This window comes from Triticum aestivum, chromosome 7B (assembly GCF_018294505.1).
Source record: "Triticum aestivum cultivar Chinese Spring chromosome 7B, IWGSC CS RefSeq v2.1, whole genome shotgun sequence".
NCBI classification, from domain to species: Eukaryota; Viridiplantae; Streptophyta; class Magnoliopsida; order Poales; family Poaceae; genus Triticum; species Triticum aestivum.
The window spans coordinates 88813959-88836746 of NC_057813.1; the positions used below are offsets into that span (position 1 = coordinate 88813959).

The following is a 22788-nucleotide window of genomic DNA, read 5'->3' on the forward strand; positions in this document are numbered from 1 at the left end:
CACTAATTCATTATTTCTTAGAAAATCTTTTTTTAGTTTTTATTTCTTAATTAAGGGTACTATCAATGACACTAATTCATTCCTGCTTAGAAAACTTCTTTTTGCGAAAATGCCACTGTTGTATGTTTATTCTTGCATGTTTGTGGCCCTTGAACGGCCCAGGAAGAGGAAATTGAATATGTGCAGCCCGCATGTTGTTAGTGGGGTCGCTATTCACATCGCATGCAAAGGAAAGAAATTTGAAATTTGACTGACCCAAATTGGGTTTTCAGTCCACTGACTGTTAGTCGGTCCCTTCCTTTCTTTTTGGCGACGATGAACATGTATTTCAGTGACCACAAATCAAGCCTAAAAACAGCACTGTTTTGCTAAACCAAATCGAAGAGAAGCCTCTGTGCAGAGAGCCAGCCAAGTTACTCAGTCGACGAGCTTGAGACCGAAACCCACATCTTCGCAGTGGCGCAGGAAGGGCACATGCGCCACCGGGTCAAGATCCTGCGTGCGCCGGCAGACGAGCGACGGCGGCGAGTGCAGGCACGGCTCGATGGACGCAGGCCTGACGCACGCCACGTCGGACCTCATCTTGCTCAAGTCCAGCGGGGCCAGCAGCCTTGGGCGCAGCCCGGCCAGCGCGTGCGCCACGTAGCCGAAGGTCGACCACGACGTGGTCACCATCTCGTCGCAGTAGCTGAGCAGGAAGATCTCGGCCAGGGCGCGCTCGTTGTGCGCGCGCGCCTCCGTGTGCTGGTCCTGGTCGTGGCTCGGCTGGTACACGGTGACAAGCTCGCCGGACGCGGTCGCGTTGTTGTAGTACATGCCGTGGAGCTTGTCGTAGTACTCCGGCTTCAAGGACACCACCAGCACGGCCTTCACCTTGGGCTTGGCCGTGCTGTTCGACGGCCGGACGATGGCATGAGGTTCGCTGGTGAGCTCCGGCAGGAGACGGTGCTCCCTCGTGCACCGGAGGATCTGGTCGAACATGACGTCGAACGGGACCGGGTGGTGCCACACGATCCGCACCTGCACGCCGAGGCGCTCGTCGGCGCCGGCGAGGTAGCCGTCGAAGAACCTCTGCACGATCCCCCACGCCGGGTTGCCCGGGTGGAGGAGGTACCTGCCGAGGTGGTGGAACACGGAGCCCTTGGACGGGAACATCCGCTCCAGCTCGTCGCGGTACGTGGGCACCAGGAAGAGCGCCACGGCGAAGTAGCTGTCGGAGCGGAGCACCATCCAGTTGAAGCCGTCGAGCGCCCGGTGGTCCTCCTCGCAGAAGGTGTGGTTCTGGAGCCGGAGGTTCATGTTCTCCAGGTGGAGGTACACGTACGCCGGGAGCGCGCTGGCATTGCCGCCGCCGCCGACGTGTTCGTCGTCGTCGTAGCGGAGGACGTTGCTCTGGAGCATGCTCACGTAGCTCTCCTTGGATTCCGACCCGAAGCGGACGTCCGTGTAGGGGAAGCTCGCGGGCAGCAGCCAGGAGGTCCCCGGGAAGGGCTCGCAGAAGAGGCCCTCCATCTCCGGGGGCTCGTGGACGAGGAGGACGCGGCCGGTGAGCAGCGCGTAGAGGAAGGTGGAGACGAGGCTGAGCATCCGGTTGCCGAGGCCCTGGACGGGCAGCCACACCACGTACCTGCACTCGCCGCGGTCACCGTTGCGGCCGGACTGAAGCTGCGCCATGGCCTCGCGGTACCGCGACGTGCCCGGCCCGCACCGGCGGTGGTTGGCCTCGTACTGCCTCAGCTTCCGGACCAGATAAGCCGAGACCGGGAACGGCGACGGCTTCCATCGGCTGGAGCCCTCGTACCGGCTGCGGCACGCCGGCTCGTCGAAGTCCGGCGAGAGGAGCCCACCGAGGAGCCGGTCGCGCGCCGCGCCCGGTTCCCGGGACGACGACGAGGCGTTACGTGGACCTGTGATCGATGGATGGATCCGGCAAGCAAATCAATGAACCGCATGGAAACGGGGCCCCTAGCTAAGGTGGCAGCCGGCGTGGGTGGGTAAGCTTCAAGGAGAGTGGGTGGCGTACTCTGCTGTTTCACCTGTGCCCTGGCCAGGGCGTCGGCGGCGATGGAGGCGGCCCGGTCGCCGAAGAGGAAGAGCAGGAGCAGCAGCGGCAGCGCGGCCAGGAGGACGGCCGTGACGGCGCCCCGGCGACGCTCCGGTGGATCTCGCGCTCCAGCAGCTTCCATCGCCTCGGAACCCATGTGCAATCTAGTGCTTGTTTTGTTTTGTCGAGGAGGTCAAGTGGGGAGGTCAACTGTTGCAGTGGATTGATATTTATACAAAGCTGTCCTGCATGGAGTAGAATGCCAGAATGGCAAAATCGGCAGATCCAAGAGTAGATCCAATAGTGCGGGGTGGCTGTCTGTGCTGCTCATCATTGATTCCTTGTGCACACACATACAATGTGCTTCCAAGAGTAAGTAAAAACAGTCTCGCCGAACCTCAGTACTTGATTTTCGGTGTTATATTTAGAGCATCTTGAGCCGCGTCCCTAACAAGGGTTCCCACGCGATTTTTCGGTCGTCGGCGTCAAAAAATCGGTCCAGTCGCGTCTTCAAGGGCCCAGTTTCCGTCGGCTCGGGCCGAAATTGATGTCGACGGATCCAACCCGAACCCGGCGTGCTGGGGACGCTCGGGGGCGCCGGGCGAATCGTTTTTGGTGCGAAGAGCCGCGGCCCCCCTTGCCAGCGACTCACCTCTCTTCTTGCCGCTTCGTCGTCCTCATCGCCTCGTTTCTCGCGGCGAATCAATGCCAAAGCTACGCGCGCTGCCGCGCCGGTCAGCCTCCATTGATGCCTCACGGGCGGCGCAGTGAAGGCCGGGCGACGCGCGTCCCCTCGCCCGCCACGCGTTACGCGGCGGCCACGCGTACTACGCGGCGCCTCCGCCTATATAAGCCGACCCCAGAGCGCCGGAGACACGCACAGAGCCTCCACCGCCGACGCGCCCATTTCTCCCCTTCCTCCCTCCCTTCCTCTCGCCGTCTCCAGCTCAGAAGAATGGCCGAGCGCTTCCCAGGCGACGGCGCGGCGGCGAACGGCTTCGGCCGCTGCCATCTTCACGAGGACGAGGCTCGCCTCCTTTTCGAGGCTGAGTACCCGGTCCCGCCGGACATGCGGGTGCCCGGGGCGTGGAGGATCAGCGCCGACGGCGTGCCGGTGCCACCACCACCCATCGGGGCGGCGCGGCGTGCAGAGATCGCATGTATCCGCGCGTCCCTGCCGCGGGCGGCGAGGGAAGGCCCGCGGTACACCCCCGACAGCCCGCTCTGGGAGCCCTACTTCCGCCAACGCCACGCCGAACAGCTCGAGGCGACGAACGGCGTCGAGCCCTCCGGCAGGCTCAACTCCGAGGCTCGGCGCCGGTGGTGGGGCGTGCCCGGCCGCACGTTGGAGGCCGTCCTCGAGTACATCGAGGGCGGCAACACGCCGCGCCTCGAGTACCCCACTCCCCCGTCCTTCTCTCGCCGGCGTGGGAGCTCATGGACGCCGAGGCGCATGGAGCGTCCCGGGGCATCCTCCTCCTCGTCCGGCTCTCCCTGCCTCCGCCCCGTCAAGCCGGAGCCCCAGGACACGCCTGTCAGCGCGCACACCCGCAGCTCCGGTGTCCGCATCGGCGACTCGACCCCCCTCCCTCTGGCCGCTTCGTCCTCGTCGAGCCAAAGCCGGAGCCCGGCCTCCCCGCCAAGTACAAGGAGATAGCCCGGCGCGGCTTCTCCGACGAGGACGCTCTACAATGGGCGCGGGACGACTACCTCCGTGACGAGATGGTCCGGCAGCGCCGGGCCCTGGAGGAGATAGAAGCCCGCAAACATGGGCGCGAGGACAAGCACGCGTCGTGATCCTCGACAGCGACGACGACGAGGAGGACGCCCCCGGACCGTCCAACCCGCCGCTCCAATCGGGGGAGGGATGCAGCAGGGACGGCGGCGACGACGACGACAACGGCGGCGGCGGCGACTACACGCGGTTCTACAGCCTCCTCGGCATGTAGAACCGCAAGGGCGGGCAACGGGCGGCGAGGGAGACGGCGACGAGCGGCGATGGAGACGGTGAGGAGCAGCCCTAGTAGTTTTTTTTTAAAAAAATATGTTTAAATTTAAACGAACTCGCAGAAGTTTGCGTTGAATTTGCGTCGTGTTTGCGCCGTATTTAAGTTTTTCAAAAAAACGTGGGTGCTGCGACTGGGGGCATAACGCCCCCAGCGTGCGGTTTAGCGTCGGTGCGCCTCAGGGGCGATTTTTAGCCCCTCCTGGGAGGCCAACAGCTGGAGATGCTCTTATGAGATCTTACATTAAAATCTTAAGATCCGCGTAAGTTTTTCTTTCAGTTTTTTCTCTTACATGTTAGGTCACTTCACGAAGACTTAGTTAAGCTAAGTCTTAGTTGACTAAGGCCTAGTCACACTAAGCGCTAAAAAGGAAAAAAAAACAGGAATTGGATAGAATGCATGTGTAAAACAAAGAATCGGAGAACTTAAGAATCTTACAGACTCAAATGTTTGTTTCACATGAATAGAGAACGAATAGGAATCCTAACCAGAGTCAAATCAATGTCAACCACGTCAAAAAGTATATTACCATGTTATTATCTATATCTATATACCAATATAAAAGACCCAAAGAAACAGATCCAACTAATCTTGAAATCATGTCAATCCAACGACCTAGACTGCTTCAATGTCGAGCGCTCAACACGTTTAGCGTGCAGTTAATTTTATGCCAAAAATAATGCTAATCACATAATAACACACAAATAATATCCTACTTAATATCCGCATGCATTTAATATACTTCCAAATTAACATGCATTGCACGTACACATTGACTAGGGTCACTAAGGATCTCATTCTTGTTTTTGGTGCCTAGGAATTTGAAAAGAGGTTCAGGCAGATTACTACGTTTGTTCCTCTGAAACCAAGACCAAAAAAAAATGTCCATTATTTTTTCCTTTGAAATGAAGGCTTGAATAGCAAAACCATAAAAAAAAATCCCATTCCAATTCCTATGTATTTACTACACTTTTCCTTTGAACAAAGAAGACCTAAGTAGGTTCCATTTTTCGGAAGAAACTAATGAAAACCTCACTGGAGTTAATCCAGGCAAGGTTCTTGGTTCGGTTGAATCTTAATCCAGGTTCAACATCACCATCGCAGTACTAGCGCTACCAAATGAGAGGAATTGGAGGGACTGCAAACTGAATTTGTGACATTTGGCGCTTCAGTGGATTACCATAATTCTTATTTGCCCTTTTAGTAAAAAATAATGCAGGGACAATTTTCGTATTTGTTTCACCCAAAATTTTTTCAACTTTGTAGCTAATTTTCCATGAAAATTTATAAAATAACCACAACACAACACAATCCAATAGTGATTCTGAGATTTCTAGGGTCTAGCGGACCAAGCGGCTAGCCACTCCGGCTACAGCGGCTCTGGACGACGGATAGGAACCTGCAACACAGGTTGCAATCCCATGTGCGACATCTACTGATCACCTCACATGTACTAGTTCAAAAGATGTAGCCTGCACAGTTCAAAAAGATTAAAAAAATAACAAGTTCATAAAACAAACCACAGAAATTCACAAAATTTCACGGGCATAAAATTTGGAAGTTTAGAGAAGACAGCTGGGAGAGTTCAGATAACATTTGGAACTTTAGAAAACAAAAAATATGATGCCATAAAATGATCAAAAGTTCAAGGTGTGACAAAACTGAAAGTTCAAAGGCAACATCAACAAAATTTTCAAAAAATAAATGTGTGGCATTCAAAATTGAGTTTTACCGTATTCAATGCTGCTCTTAAACCATGGTGAATTTGAAAAAATGGTCAACACGGATTTTGTTTGCTCATTTTCAATAGGTATTCAACAGTATATCATTTGCTTCATTCCAATTAACGGTTTAGGACTTATGAACAAGAAACAGGGTGTAAGTGAGATGTGAAACACCCAGCAGTTCAAAAGCCACACTGAGTGCAATTCGGATGAGAAAAATATAGTAAAAAGAAAATTGAAATCAAAAAAGGGTTGCTACTAGATGTTCACGTGCTAAAGAAGAAAACAAAGAAGTTCAAAATAAAATAAAGGAGCAGTTTGATGTTTAAAAATCAAGAAGTAACGTGAAAATAAATAGAAATTGTAAAATCTACAAAAATAAATAAATACTCCCTCCGTCCGAAAATACTTGTCATCAAAATGAATAAAAAGAGATGTATCTAGAACTAAAATACGTCTGGATACATTCCCTTTTATCCATTTTGATGACAAGTATTTCCGGACGGAGAGAGTAGGAGTTAACTGAATAAGAAAAGGTTAAAAAAACTCAAAGTTCGCACAGGAAAATGCAGGAAGGTCACCGAACAAAAAATCTAAGTGTTTGGGGGAGAAAAAAAATAAAATGAAGTTCACGGTGCAAAGTTTTGATAGGTCAGATGCAACACCGAGACAAATTCAAAAAAAAAATATTACTCAAACAAACTTGGGAAGCTGATGATTAAAAGACAAAAGTCCGTAGTTGCAAAAAGGAACAGGGAGTTCTTTTCAACTTGTGTCGATCAGCGAAAAAGAAAAACTGTGTTCTCGATCCCTTCGTGATCGAAGATGATAGAAGAATGGACTAACTCCTGTACAGCTGGTACAGCCAAAAATCCCTCGGAAAAATGGTTTGTTCTCTTCCTCTTTCCTTACCTACTCCATGCTAGAATTGCTAATCCTGTATAATGTGTCGCCAATTCACAACATTTAGTAGTCACAAAGAACATTACCTATGAAAAAATGGTGTCTTTCATTCCTAATTACTGCTATTAACTAACACTGTCAGAAGTTCATTAACTTAAGACAAGAAAAAGAAAAGGACATGGAAAAAAGGTGTATCTCTACAAGAGCTAGTTCACTTGGTGGAGAACTCAAATAGCATTGTATGCATATACTTCTCACCAGGATGAACGATCACTGATGGAAAATTAGGTTGGTTGACCGCATTTGGGAAACCTTGCGTCTCAAGGCAGAGGCCTGCGTGCTTCCCATAGACTGCACCTCCTTTCCCCACAATGCCAGCAAGGAAATTACCAGTGTAGAATTGCACTCCAGGAGCATCCCCCCAAATGTTTAGGACCCTAAAGCTTGACGGATCTGTCACCTTAGCCACGTGCCGCAAGCCTGACTTCACTTCGCGAGAATCATCAAGCACATAGTTGTGATCATAACCACCAGGGACTTGGCCAATTTTTTTGCCAATCTCAACCTCAGTCAGAAAATCAAATGGCGTGCCACTCACTTGCATAAACTCGCCTGTGGGTATTGAAATTTGATCTACTGGAGTTATCTGAGATCCCCGTATCTGGATAGAATGTGCAAGCACATCTCCGGAGTCGTGGCCTGCCAGGTTCCAGTAGGTGTGCTGTGCTAAACTGATAGGTGTGGCCTTGTTCAAAGGTGCAGCCTCCATCTCTAGCTTCAACTCCATGCTTGATGGAAGAGAATATCTGGCCATAACAGAAACATCACCTGGGAAACCTGTTTACTTAAGAGAGATCTGTCAGATTATAGTGAATTTCAACCCTTCATGTAGTCAACTGTTCAATGGGAGTTAGTTCCCACGGTACCTTCCTCTCCATCTTTACTATAATATTTTAAGGTGATTGATGGGGTCTTCCCTTTGTTATATTCAGTGACTTCCCATATGACTTTATCAAACCCTTTAAATCCTCCTGAAAATTTGATATTGCACAGCATTAGAGTTAGAGTATGTAATAGCATAAGTAATGTAGTGATCTTTTCTCTGTGCATGTATACATGTGCATTTGTGATTATATCGACCATGATACAAAAAATGATTGATCTTGACAGAGTGCACATTCAGATAAGCAATTCTCCTTAACCCAGACTGCCACAAATACTGATTCCGCACAGCAGATGGACTAGTGTGATTCAAGGAATTTCTTACATGTTCTTGCAGCTGATCAACATGGATGATGCTACAGCTACAGCGGCACCAGATGTTACACAAAGCAGGTTAAAGTTGGCCATGTCTATATGAACCAAACATGCATAAACAAGATTATACCTCACAACTTCACTACACCATGAGACCTTCAAATTTAAATTGGTAGAACTGGGCTTTAACCCCTAAACACTGTCCACTCCTACATAGCTCTAGCAGTGCAACAAGGGCACAAGTTGTCGGAGTGTCAGAGAAGAGCACGGCACAGAGCCACAGAACAACAGAGATGCAGGAGAAGGTGTTCAGGCGTTAACGGACGAAACTGATGTTCGAGTCGATCGAGGGAAGCGAGGCAAGAAGGGACTCCAGTTGGCGCCATCAAGTGGGTGACTGGGCATTGAGTCGCTAGTGGGTTGCCCGGAGGGCAGTAGGTGTGGTGTGGCCCAGTTATAAGCCGTTGCAGTGTACTGTTTGCAGTCATCGAATATGAAATGAATATCTGATTTCCCCTTCCCCTGTTCTTCCTCAAGTCTCTGCTCCTTCCCCTCTGTTCTTCCTAAGTTCGTCCGATCTGCTGCTACATCTAGCCCAATCATAGGCTAGGTCATAACAATTGGTATTTAGCTTCTTTGGTCCTACGCTGTCTCACACTCTCTTCATCGACTGGTAAAATTTCCAAGAGCGGGTCGCTGGTTGCTTTCGCGCAATCGGGCATAAATCCTATGATCGGTTAGGTCGATTCGGGGGAGCAGTCACGGCTCCGTTGCTCAAGCCTAGTGCCCAGCCACAGTACATCGTCGCCGGGATCAGAAGTATGGAGGAGAAGCTGCTCGCTGAGATCAAGGCCTTGTCAGACCGATTCGATGCACTCGATCTAGTTCAGCAGCAGCAATTCAGTACTAACAGCAAGCTCGCAAGATTGGCAGAAATTCAGTACAGATTTGTTGCAGGAATTTGAAGTCAATGTCCACAGGGACAAGTTAAGGGAATTGTATTTGCTCAAGCAAGTGGATAGTGTTGAGGTGAGGAATACAAGAGAATTTGATCAGCTGGCGTATCACATTAAAATATATGATCCAGCTGTTGGAAGGTTGATTTTATTTATTTATTTTTGATGATAGGAATGTTGATGTTGGTAAATCAATTTATTATGGGGCTCAAACCGGAATCAGGGGGTCATGTGAAAACACAGTTGCCACATACAGTAGCTCAAGCAGCAGTGTTTGCAATGATTCAGGAAGTTGATTCTGGTAGCTCTCACGGTTTTCTGAACCAATAATTTGTGGATAGGTAGCATTTGCCAAGCAGGCCAGCAAGACCAATGAGAGTCAAAGTGGCGAATGGGGATATATTACATTGCAATACAGAAGTGCCTGAGTTAGTGTGGAACATACAACAAGGCCTTTTTACTCATCCAATGAAAGTACTTAACCTGGAGGGTTATGATGCTGTCCTTAGAATGGACTGGTTAGCAAAGTTCAGTGTAATTAGGAAGACAAACGGGTGGAGTTTCAATATCAGGGACAAACAGTGAAACTTCAGGGAGTGGTTTCACCATCTCTGCCCACTTCTCAGGAGGCTACTCTAGAGGACATTGACCAGTGGCACCAAGTTAATGACATATAGGCTTGGGCTCTGGCTGTGGTTTGTCCTCTGTCAGATACTGTACATACCACTGTGCCCACGGAGATTCAGTTAGTGTTGGAAAAAATCAGAAAAGTGTTCCAGGAAGCAAAATCTCTCCCCGCTCACAGAAGTTGATCATGCTACTAAACTGCTACCTGGGGCAGCCCCTGTAAATTCTAGGCCCTATAGATATGCTCCTCACCAGAAGGATGAGATAGAAAGGCAAGTGGCTGAGATGATCAAGGCAGGCATGGCTACACCAAGTATGAGCACCTCTGCATCTCCTATTCTACTGGTTAAAAAGAAGGACAATATCCGGAGGTTTTGTGTGGATTATAGAAGGTTGAACATGGCCACAGTTAAGAACACATTTCCACTACCCATTGTTGAGGAGTTACTTGATGAGTTAGCTGGTGCCTCTTGTTTTCCCAAGTTGGGTCTTAGAAGTGGGAATCATCATACCAGGATGGTGTGAGAAGATGGAAGCTAAAACTGTATTTAAAACTCACCATGGTCATTTCCAGTTCAGGGTAATGCCACTTCCAACAAATGTACCTGACACCTTTCAGTGCCTGATGAATTCCATATTCCAGCCTATCATGAGAAAATTTGTCCTTCTATTCATGGATGGCATTTTGGTATACAGCCCCTCTCTTACTACACATGTGAGACACTTAGAGCAAGTGTTTGAGATCTTGCAACGAAACCAATTGTTTGCAAAGCAAAGTAAATGTGTTTCTGCTACCAGTCAGCTGGAATATTTGGGTCATATCATTTCTGGACAGGGAGTAGTAGCTACTGATCCTGAGAAAACTACTGCAATGATAAGCTGGCCAGTCCCAGATAATGTCACTCAACTCAGAGGGTTTTGGGGCCTAACAGGTTATTAGTGAAAGGCTACAGTTAATTGGCAAAACCCCTCACTCAATTACTTCAGAAGAAAGCAGTTCCTGTGGACACCTGAAGCACAACATGCTTTCAATCAACTCAAAGCTGCAATGGCCTCCACCTGTTTTGGCACTACCAGACTTCCAAAAACAGTTTACGATAGAGGATGTTGTTTTTGCCACTGGAATAACTGTTGTTCTATCTCAAGAGGGGCATCCCAATCCCATAGCTTACTATAGCAAGGCTTTGGGGGTTCAAAATCAAAAGTTGTATATCTATGAAAATGAGTTTTGAGCGAGTAAGTCTTTACTAATCCAAATAAGACCACAGTAGCGTATTAAAATGGTAAAATGATCCCCTGCACATCCTTTTCCATTTAGGCGCAAAATATTCAGATCCTGATTTTTTGGGGGTCTAAATTCATAAAATAGAGCGTAAACTCATATCATTGGCAACTTAAATATCAATGAACCATCCAACTAAAAATAGTAGCTAATGTTTTAAAAGTGAATCTAATTACCCACATGTCCCATGGCGTCTCACTGAAGAAGATTCTCTTTTACTTATTGTATACTAATTCCATTTATTGTATACTAATTCTGTTTAGCAGAAATATCACTGTCATCTGCAGTCTCAATCAGTCACAAATGTTTGGCAGCAGGGTAGGAGGATAAGCAAACTGTAAGCATTGCATATGCCTGAAAACCTGAATAAATGAACAAACTAGAACATCTATGAATTGTAACAACTCAGGCCTCCTATGTCTCTTACCATGAAGAGTGTTAGGTGGGTTGTTGATGCCCAAACTATATTGCACGCCATTTAAAGTAAACTTTCCATCCTTGATTCTATTTGCAACTCGCCCAACAATGCAGCCAAAGTAAGGCGAGGTGCCATTCTAAAAATAAGAGAACACAAACCATCAGCACGAAACAAATATATCGATATATAAGTATAAGTAGATCTAGTCATATAAGATCAGCAGTAGATGTAATGCATATAAATAACAGGCACATAAGGGCATCTCAAGCCGATCCCTCAAAATTTAGACCCTCAAAATAAACATAAAATTAGAAGAATAGTATGCTAGCATGATATCCATCTTGTATAGTTTTATTCACAACACCATTATGATCGACGATGTACCCCTTAAAATACCCCAATGAGCCAAGATTGGGACATCAGACCCATCATAGTGGGTAGTATCATAGATTAGTCTATGGTACTACCTCCCCAATGCATAGTATCATACTATCAATTCATTTATTCATTTGTAGAATCTCAATACAATGTCGTGGGTAGAATTTATTTCTTATTAACTTTTTTCATTTGACGTGGATACAGCATCATAATACTAAATTGCCACCTCAGAAAAATTGCCTAGTTGGCATACTTGATATGATACCCCCACTACGGGAGGACTAATATGATACTAGAACTCTTATCTAATTTGAATGATTTGAAGATTGCTCACCACGCCTGCCACACGGTTAGAACTCTATCTCACATCCTTGATTGCACGGTCACATTATCCTTTTTTATGTGGCAATGCATTCTTATGCCAGGAGGTCTCAGGCTCTCAGCACAAACATTACACTACAAAATATGTGGCGCGGGGGTACAAAAGAAAACAAGGCCACTAGGCTAGTTGATTGACTTCCAAACGTCCCATCCAAAAAAAAAAAAGACTTCCAAAAGTGAGAAACCAAGAAACATCCCCTTTCCGGTCCTCAGACAGTAATCCCAAATGCACCGAAATTGGCTAACTAATTACTGCAAATCGAAAGGCACAAATCAAGAACTAACCAGGTACGGATCCAGGGAGTCGAATCCAAGCACCACATCCGCAAGAACCCCTGCGGAAGCACATAGGACGGCAATCACAACCACAACCGTAATAAATCAGCAACGAACCAGCTCGCAGCAGCGCAAACAAACATACCGTTCTTGTCCGGGACAAGCAGCGACGTGACGGCGGCGCCGACATTGCTGATTCTGGCCCGGATCCTGCCGTTGTCGAGCTCGAGCAACTCCGGGGAAGGCGGCCGCGAGGGGGGCACCGGCGCGGGCGTGGGTATGACGAGCCTGTCGGGCTTCTTGGAGGCGCGGGGCAAGGGCGCCGGCGCGGAGAGGATGGTGACGGAGGCGAGGAGGTAGACGGCGGCGAGGAGGAGGAGGAAGAAGGGAGGGGTGACGCGGAGGATCTTGAGCCCGGCGTGGGGCTGCTGCTGCGAGTGGTGGTGGTGATCCCGGAACCGGTTGGAGGCGGCGTGCTGGAGGTGCGGCCGGGTCGGGGACCTCGGGGACAGGGATGAATGGGAGTGCTGCTGAGCTCCCAGCAGCTGCTCCATTTCCTTTCCTCCCCCCGGAGATCTGTCTGCTCCGGTCTTCCCGGGTTAGGCCTGATCCGGGTTAGGCCAGCGGCGCCTTCGTCGCCCCCGAGTCACTCGCATCGCGCGCCTCGCCTGGATCCCCTCGCGCGCGCCGGATGGGTTCCCTCGCAGACCATCACCCGCGTCGCCCGCATCGCGCGCCTAGATCGATCCGCTCCTCTCTGTGTACCGCCGACCGATCCGTTCCTCCTCTGTCGAGCGCACGGTTTTTTTTTCTCGAAACCTGGCCAGATGGGCCGGCCCGGCACGGCCTGAGTTATACGGTTCTGGCACGACACGGCCCGGCACGGCCTGAGTTATACGGTTCTGGCACGACACGGCCCGGCACGGCCTGAGTTATACGGTTCTGGCACGACACGGCCCGGCACGCTAACTACACGGGCCGTGCCGGCCGGCACGCGTGCTGCGGCCCAGGCGCGGCACTACCATTAAACATTAAACGGGTCTGCCCGAAATCACTAATTGAGAAGTACTCATGGATCCGGCTGCAGGCGCAGCGACGGTGGCCCCGTGGAGAAGGCCAGGCCCCTCGCGCAAGGCGCTCTGGCGTCGCCGAAAGTGGGAGCTCAAGCAGAGGCAGCTCGCGGCGGCGGATCGTCCCAGGTCGCAGTCGCCGGCCTCGTCGCAGGAGAGGCGCGAGGTCCCGCGGGATCCTTTCGGCCTTTGTTTCAAATGTTTACGGGACGGGCATCGCAGGGAAGATTGCACCTTTCTGCCTCTCTGCTTCCGATGCGGGCAGGAGGGACACATCTCGTCCGGGTGCTCGCGTCCTCGGAGCCCGCGGCCGAAAGAGGAGCTCCGGCGTGATGCCATGGCCAAGGTGGCGCGGACTGGTCTGCACCAGCCGCCAGCAGGGCTCGCACGCAGACTGTCGCCGGTGACTCGGCAGGTCTCTCCTCAGGGGAGGCCCTCGTCAGTCCCGACCAACACCGTACCTGCGGGGGCTTGGTTGGCGCTGCCTGCGGCGGACGCGGCTCCAGAGGCCATGGAAGTCTGCATCATCTCGCGGACACATGAGATGGACGACATGGAGCGAAGACTCAAAACTGTTGTGGTCGCGTACATTGGTGGCCCCAGGCCGGCGGTTTCATCGGTGGAGGTGGCTGAGGCTATCGCGGCTCAGCTGGACGTCCCCAGACACAAATTTTCCGTGCATAAGTTCTTCCCGGAGGATTTTCTTGTGGTCTTTGCGACGCCGGAGCTCAGGAACCAGGCCCTTTCGACGGACTTCATTGAGCATGGATTCTTCAAGTTGTTCTTCAGGCCTTGGCTGCGGCAAGCACAAGCAGTGACAAAAGTGATGCGTTCTCAGGTGGATCTGATGATTGAGGGAGTTTCTTCCCATGTTTGGACGAGGGACACGGCGGCGGAGCTCTTGGGTTTGGGCTGCCTGGTGGAGAGCTTGGCACCGGAGACAGACAGCCGCGAAGACCTCTCCCTATTCAAGCTACGGGCTTGGTGCATAGATCCCGACGAGGTGTCAGTGGCGAGAAGGTTGTGGGTGCCGGAACCAGAGGTGGAGTTCAACCCGGCGGCTCGCCGGCCAACTTCCCGTCAGCTGCTCGAGTACAAGACGCTCATCCATATTGGCCGGGTCAGAGAGCACGCCGGTCCAGAAGGGTGGTTGCGGCCGCCAAGCTCAGATGGGAGCGGTCAAAGCGGTCTGCCAGAAGACTTGGATAGCTTCTCGGGCAGTGGAGAATGGCGCGTGCTGTTGGAAATATGCCCTAGAGGCAATAATAAATTAGTTATTGGTATATTTCCTTGTTCATGATAATCGTTTATTATCCATGCTATAATTGTATTGATAGGAAACTCAGATACATGTGTGGGTACATAGACAACACCATGTCCCTAGTAAGCCTCTAGTTGACTAGCTCGTTGATCAATAGATGGTTAAGGTTTCCTGACCATGGACATTGGATGTCATTGATAACGGGATCACATCATTAGGAGAATGATGTGATGGACAAGACCCAATCCTAAGCCTAGCACAAGATCGTGTAGTTCGTATGCTAAAGCTTTTCTAATGTCAAGTATCTTTTCCTTAGACCATGAGATTGTGCAACTCCCGGTACCGTAGGAATGCTTTGGGTGTACCAAACGTCACAACGTAACTGGGTGGCTATAAAGGTGCATTACAGGTATCTCGGAAAGTGTCTGTTGGGTTGGCACGAATCGAGACTGGGATTTGTCACTCCGTGTAAACGGAGAGGTATCTCTGGGCCCACTCGGTAGGACATCATCATAATGTGCACAATGTGACCAAGGAGTTGATCACGGGATGATGTGTTACGGAACGAGTAAAGAGACTTGCCGGTAACGAGATTGAACAAGGTATCGGTATACCGACGATCGAATCTCGGGCAAGTACAATACCGCTAGACAAAGGGAATTGTATACGGGATCGATTGAGTCCTTGACATCGTGGTTCATCCGATGAGATCATCGTGGAACATGTGGGAGCCAACATGGGTATCCAGATCCCGCTGTTGGTTATTGACCGGAGAACGTCTCGGTCATGTCTACATGTCTCCCGAACCCGTAGGGTCTACACACTTAAGGTTCGATGACGCTAGGGTTATAAAGGAAGTTTGTATGTGGTTACCGAATGTTGTTCGGAGTCCCGGATGAGATCCCGGACGTCACGAGGAGTTCCGGAATGGTCCGGAGGTAAAGATTTATATATGGGAAGTCCTGTTTTGGTCACCGGAAAAGTTTCGGGTTTTATCGGTAACGTACCGGGACCACCGGGAGGGTCCCGGGGGTCCACCAAGTGGGGCCACCGGCCCCGGAGGCTTGCATGGGCCTAGAGTGGAAAGGGACCAGCCCCAGAGTGGGCTGGTGCGCCTCCCACCCTTGCCCAAGGCGCAACTAGGAGGGGAGAGGGCAAACCCTAGGCGCAGATGGGCCCTAAGGCCCACCCCAGGGCGCGCCCCCCTCTCTCCCCCTCTTGGCCGCCCCCCCAAGTCCCATCTAGGGCTGGCCGCACCCCTTGGGGTGGGAAACCCTAAAGGGGGCGCAGCCCCCCTTCCCCCTATATATAGTTGAGGTTTGGGGCTGCCAAACAATGAGAACTTCTCCCTCTTGGTGCAGCCCTACCTCTCGTCCTCCTCCTCTTCCGCGGTGCTTGGCGAAGCCCTGCTGGATTGCCACGCTCCTCCACCACCACCACGCCGTTGTGCTGCTGCTGGATGGAGTCTTCCTCAACCTCTCCCTCTCTCCTTGCTGGATCAAGGCGTGGGAGACGTCACGGGCTGTACGTGTGTTGAACGCGGAGGTGCCGTCCGTTCGGCACTAGGATCTCCGGTGATTTGGATCACGACGAGTACGACTCCTTCAACCCCGTTCTCTTGAACGCTTCCGCTTAGCGATCTACAAGGGTATGTAGATGCACTCTCCTTCCCTCGTTGCTAGTTTCTCCATAGATAGATCTTGGTGACACGTAGGAAAATTTTGAATTTCTGCTACGTTCCCCAACAGTGGCATCAGAGCTAGGTCTATTGCGTAGATTCTTTGCACGAGTAGAACACAAAGTAGTTGTGGGCGTTGATTTTGTTCAATATGCTTACCGTTACTAGTCCAATCTTGTTTCGACGGTATTGTGGGATGAAGCGGCCCGGACCGACCTTACACGTACTCTTACGTGAGACAGGTTCCACCGACTGACATGCACTTGGTGCATAAGGTGGCTAGCGGGTGCCAGTCTCTCCCACTTTAGTCGGAACGGATTCGATGAAAAGGGTCCTTATGAAGGGTAAATAGCAATTGGCATATCACGTTGTGGTTTTGCGTAGGTAAGAAACGTTCTTGCTAGAAACCCATAGCAGCCACGTAAAACATGCAAACAACAATTAGAGGACGTCTAACTTGTTTTTGCAGGGTATGCTATGTGATGTGATATGGCCAAGAAGAATGTGATGAATGATATGTGATGTATGAGATTGATCATGTTCTTGTAATAGGATTCACGACTTGCATGTCGATGAGTATGACAACCGGCAGGAGCCATAGGAGTTGTCTTTATTTATTGTATGACCTGCGTGTCATTGAACAATGCCATGTAATTACTTTACTTTATTGCTAACCAGTAGCCATAGTAGTAGAAGTAATAGTTGGCGAGACAACTTCATGAAGACACGATGATGGAGATCATGATGATGGAGATCATGGTGTCATGCCGATGACGATGATGATCATGGAACCCCGAAGATGGAGATCAAAAGGAGCAAAATGATATTGGTCATATCATGTCACTATTTGATTGCATATGATGTTTATCATGTTTATGCATCTTGTTTACTTAGAACGACGGTAGTAAATAAGATGATCCCTTACAACAATTTCAAGAAGTGTTCTCCCCTAACTGTGCACCGTTGCTACAGTACGTCGTTTCGAAGCACCACGTGATGATCGGGTGTGATAGATTCTTACGTTCACATACAACGGGTGTAAGACAGATTTACACATGCAATACACTTAGGGTTAACTTGACGAGCCTAGCATGTACAGACATGGCCTCGGAACACGGAGACCGAAAGGTCGAGCATGAGTCGTATAGTAGATACGATCAACATGAAGATGTTCACCGATGATGACTAGTCCGTCTCACGTGATGATCGGACACGGCCTAGTTGACTCGGATCATGTAATCACTTAGATGACTAGAGGGATGTCTATCTGAGTGGGAGTTCATAAGATGAACTTAATTATCCTGAACATAGTCAAAAGACTTTTGCAAATTATGTCGTAGCTCGCGCTTTAGTTCCACTGTTTAGATATGTTCCTAGAGAAAATAAAGTTGAAAGTAGCGATTATGCGGACAGTAGAAAGCTTATGTCCTTAATGCACCGCTCAGTGTGCTGAACCCCAAACGTCGTTTGTGGATGTTGCGAACATCGGACATACACGTTTTGATAACTACGTGATAGTTCAGTTAAACGGTTTAGAGTTGAGGCACCAAAGACGTTTTCGAAATGTCGCGGAACATATGAGATGTTTCGAGGGCTGAAATTAGGATTTCAGGCTCGTGCCCACGTCAAGAGGTATGAGACCTCCGACGATTTTCTTAGCCTACAAACTAAGGGAGAAAAGCTCAATCGTTGAGCTTGTGCTCAGATTGTCTGAGTGCAACAATCACTTGAATCGAGTGGGAGTTGATCTTCCAGATGAGATAGTGATGTTTCTCCAAAGTCATTGCCACCAAGCTGCTAGAGCTTCGTGATGAACTATAACATATCAAGGATAGAGATGATGATCCTTGAGGTATTCGCGTTGTTTGACATCGCGAAAGTAGAAATCAAGAAGGAGCATCAATTGTTGATGGTTGGTGAAACCACTAGTTTCAAGAAGGGCAAGGGCAAGAAGGGATACTTCATGAAACGGCAAATCAGTTGCTGCTCTAGTGAAGAAACCCAAGGTTGAACCCAAACCCGAGACTAAGTGCTTCTGTAATAAGGGGAACAGCCACTGGAGCAGAATTACCCTAGATACTTGGTAGATAAGAAGGCTGGCAAGGTCGATAGAAGTATATTGGATATACATTATGTTAATGTGTACTTTACTAGTACTCCTAGTAGCACCAGGGTATTAGATACCGGTTCGGTTGCTAAGTGTTAGTAACTCGAAATAAAAGGCTACGGAATAAACGGAGACTAGCTAAAGGTGAGCTGACGATATGTGTTGGAAGTGTTTCCAATTTGATGTGATCAAACATCGCACGCTCCCTCTACCATCAAGATTAGTATTAAACCAGAATAATTGTCATTTGGTGTTTGCGTTGAGCATAGACATGATTGGATTATGTCTATCGCAATACGGTTATTCATTTAAGGAGAATAATGGTTACTCTATTTATTTGAATAATACCTTCAATGGTCTTGCACCTAAAGAATGGTTTATTGAATCTCGATCGTAGTGATACACATTTTCATGCCAAAAGAATAAGATAGTAATGATAGTACCACTTACTTGTGGCACTGCCATGTAAGTCATATTGGTATAAAACGCATGAAGAAGCTCCATGTTGATGGATCTTTGGACTCACTCATTTTTGAAAAGTTTGAGACATGCGAACCATGTCTATTGGTGTATACGCATGAAGAAACTCCATGCAGATGGATCGTTTGGACTCACTTGATTTTGAATCACTTGAGACATGCAAATCATACCACATGGGCAAGATGACTGAAAGCCTCGTTTTCAGTAAGATGGAACAAGATAGCAACTCGTTGGAAGTAACACATTTTGATGTGTGCAGTCCAATGAGTGCTGAGGCATGCAGTGAATATCGTTATGTTCTTACTTCACAGATGATTCGAGTAGATGTTGAGAATATTTACTTGATGAAACACAAGTCTGAATTATTGAATGGTTCAAGTAATTTCAGAGTGAAGTAGAAGATCATTGTGACAAGAGGATAAAATGTCTATGATATGATCATAGAGATGAATATCTGAGTTACGAGTTTTGGCACGCAATTAAGACATTGTGGAAATTGTTTTACAATTAATACCGCCTGGAACACCATAGTGTGATGGTGTGTCCGAACATCATAGTTGCACCCTATTGGATATGGTGGGTACCATGATGTCTCTTATCGAATTACCACTATCGTTCATGGGTTAGGCATTAGAGACACCGCACTCACTTTAATAGGGTACCACGTAATTCCGTTGAGATGACACCGGATTTAGAGAAACCTATGCTGTCATTTCTTAAAGGTTTGGGGCTGCGACGCTTATGTGAAAAAGTTTCAGGTTGATAAGCTCGAACCCAAAGCGGATAAAATGCATCTTCATAGGACACCCAAAACAGTTGGGTATACCTCCTAATTCAGATCCGAAAGCAATATGGATTGTTTCTTGAATCGGGTCCTTTCTCGAGGAAAGGTTTCTCTCGAAAGAGTTGAGTGGGAGGATGGTGGAGACTTGATATGGTTATTGAACCATCACTTCAACCAGTGTGTATCAGGGCACAGGAAGTTGTTCATGTGGCACCTACACCAATTGAAGTAGAAGCTTATGATAGTGATCATGAAGTTTCGGATCAAGTCACTGCCGTACCTCGTAGGGTGACAAGGATACGTACTACTTCAGAGTGGTACAGTAATCCTGTCTTGAAGGTCATGTTGCTAGACAACAATGAACCTACGAGCTATGGAGAAGCGATGGTGGGCCCAAATTCCGACAAATGGTTAGAAACCATGAAATCCGAGATAGGATCCATGTATCAGAACAAAGCATGGACTTTGGTGGACTTGCCCAATGATCGGCAAGCCATTAAGATAAATGGATCTTTAAGAAGAAGACGGACGTGGACGGTAATGTCACCGTCTATGAAGCTCGACTTGTGGCGAAGAGTTTTTCACAAGTTCAAGGAGTTGACTACGATGAGATTTTCTCATCCGTAGCGATGCTTAAGTCCGTCGGAATCATGTTAGCATAAGCTGCATTTATGAAATCTGGCAGATGGATGTCAAAACGAGTTTCCTTACCAGTTTCGTAAGGAAAGGTTGTATGTGATACAATCAGAAAGGTTTTGTCGATCCTAAGGATGCTAAAAGGTATGCTAGCTCCAGCAATCCTTCTAAGGACTGGAGTAAGCATCTCGGAGTTGGAATGTGCACTTTGATGAAATGATCAAAGATTTTGGGTTTATACAAAGTTTATGAGAAACTTGTATTTCCAAAGAAGTGAGTGGGAGCACTATAGAATTTCTGATGAATATATGTTGTCGACATATCATAGATCAGAGATGACGTAGATTTTCTAGAAAGCATATAGGGTTATTTGAAAGGTGTTTTTCAATAGAAAACCTGGATTAAGCTACTTGAACATTGAGCATCAAGATCTATAAGGATAGATCAAAATGCTTAATAATACTTTCAAATGAGCACATACCTTGACATGATCTTGAAGGTGTTCAAGATGGATCAGTCAAAGAAGAAGTTCTTGCCTGAGTTGTAAGGTACGAAGTTAAGACTTAAAGCTCGACCTCGGCAGAAAAGAGAGAAAGGACGAAGGTCGTCCCCTATGCTTTAGACGTAGGCTCTACAGTATGCTATGCTGTGTACCGCACCTGAAGTGTGTCTTGCCATGAGTTAGTCAAGGGGTACAAGAGTGATCCAAGAATGGATCACAGACAGCGGTCAAAGTTATCCTTAGTAACTAGTGGACTAAGGAATTTTCTCGGTTATGGAGGTGATAAAGAGTTCGACGTAAAGAGTTACGACGATGCAAGCTTAACACCTATCCGGATAGCTCTGAGTAGAGATACCGGATACGTATAATGGAGCAACAATTTAGAATAGCTCCAAGTAGAACAGTTATTTGGAATAGCTCCAAATAGAGCGTGGTAGCTGCATCTAGGAGATGACATAAAGATTTGTAAAGCACACACGGATCTGAAAGGTTCAGACCCGTTGACTAAAACCTCTCTCACAAGCAACATGATCAAACCCAGAACTCATTGAGTGTTAATCACATAGTGATGTGAACTAGATTATTGACTCTAGTAAACTCTTTGGATGTTGGTTACATGGCGATGTGACCTGTGAGTGTTAATCACATGGCGATGTGAACTAGATTATTGACTCTAGTGCAAGTGGGAGACTGTTGGAAATATGCCCTAGAGGCAATAATAAATTAGTTATTATTATATTTCCTTGTTCATGATAATCGTTTATTATCCATGCTATAATTGTATTGATAGGAAACTCAGATACATGTGTGGGTACATAGACAACACCATGTCCCTAGTAAGCCTCTAGTTGACTAGCTCGTTGATCAATAGATGGTTACGGTTTCCTGACCATGGACATTGGATGTCATTGATAACGGGATCACATCATTAGGAGAATGATGTGATGGACAAGACCCAATCCTAAGCCTAGCACAAGATCGTGTAGTTCGTATGCTAAAGCTTTTCTAATGTCAAGTATCTTTTCCTTAGACCATGAGATTGTGCAACTCCCGGATACCGTAGGAATGCTTTGGGTGTACCAAACGTCACAACGTAACTGGGTGGCTATAAAGGTGCATTACAGGTATCTCCGAAAGTGTCTGTTGGGTTGGCACGAATCGAGACTGGGATTTGTCACTCCGTGTAAACGGAGAGGTATCTCTGGGCCCACTCGGTAGGACATCATCATAATGTGCACAATGTGACCAAGGGGTTGATCACGGGATGATGTGTTACGGAACGAGTAAAGAGACTTGCCGGTAACGAGATTGAACAAGGTATCGGTATACCGACGATCGAATCTCGGGCAAGTACAATACCGCTAGACAAAGGGAATTGTATACGGGATCGATTGAGTCCTTGACATCGTGGTTCATCCGATGAGATCATCGTGGAACATGTGGGAGCCAACATGGGTATCCAGATCCCGCTGTTGGTTATTGACCGGAGAACGTCTCGGTCATGTCTACATGTCTCCCGAACCCGTAGGGTCTACACACTTAAGGTTCGATGACGCTAGGGTTATAAAGGAAGTTTGTATGTGGTTACAGAATGTTGTTCGGAGTCCCGGATGAGATCCCGGACGTCACGAGGAGTTCCGGAATGGTCCGGAGGTAAAAATTTATATATGGGAAGTCCTGTTTTGGTCACCGGAAAAGTTTCGGGTTTTATCGGTAACGTACCGGGACCACCGAGAGGGTCCCGGGGGTCCACCAAGTGGGGCCACCAACCCCGGAGGCTTGCATGGGCCAAGAGTGGAAAGGGACCAGCCCCAGAGTGGGCTGGTGCGCCTCCCACCCTTGCCCAAGGCGCAACTAGGAGGGGAGAGGGCAAACCCTAGGGCAGATGGGCCCTAAGGCCCACCCCAGGCGCGCCTCCCCTCTCTCCCCCTCTTGGCCGCCCCCCAAGTCCCATCTAGGGCTGGCCGCACCCCTTGGGGTGGGAAACCCTAAAGGGGGCGCAGCCCCCCCTTCCCCCT

General features: G+C 48.6%; 2 protein-coding genes across 2 annotated transcripts; both read right to left on the reverse strand.

Annotated features, from left to right (window-relative positions):
- Window positions 1-210: 210 nt before the first annotated feature.
- Window positions 211-2228, reverse strand: LOC123157164 (probable fucosyltransferase 7). The gene is made up of 2 exons (XM_044575410.1): window positions 2024-2228; window positions 211-1907 (listed from the first exon to the last, which is right to left on the reverse strand). Exons 1-2 carry the CDS (start codon window positions 2199-2201, stop codon window positions 418-420), a joined length of 1668 nt encoding a protein of 555 aa, XP_044431345.1. The 5' UTR covers window positions 2202-2228; the 3' UTR covers window positions 211-417.
- Window positions 2229-6766: 4538 nt separating this feature from the next.
- On the reverse strand, window positions 6767-13050 carry LOC123157165 (galactose mutarotase). Its single transcript, XM_044575411.1, has 5 exons — window positions 12398-13050; window positions 12262-12311; window positions 11227-11353; window positions 7604-7708; window positions 6767-7514 (listed from the first exon to the last, which is right to left on the reverse strand). The coding sequence occupies exons 1-5, from the start codon at window positions 12804-12806 to the stop codon at window positions 6889-6891; spliced, it is 1317 nt and encodes a 438-aa protein (XP_044431346.1). The 5' UTR covers window positions 12807-13050; the 3' UTR covers window positions 6767-6888.
- Window positions 13051-22788: the final 9738 nt, after the last annotated feature.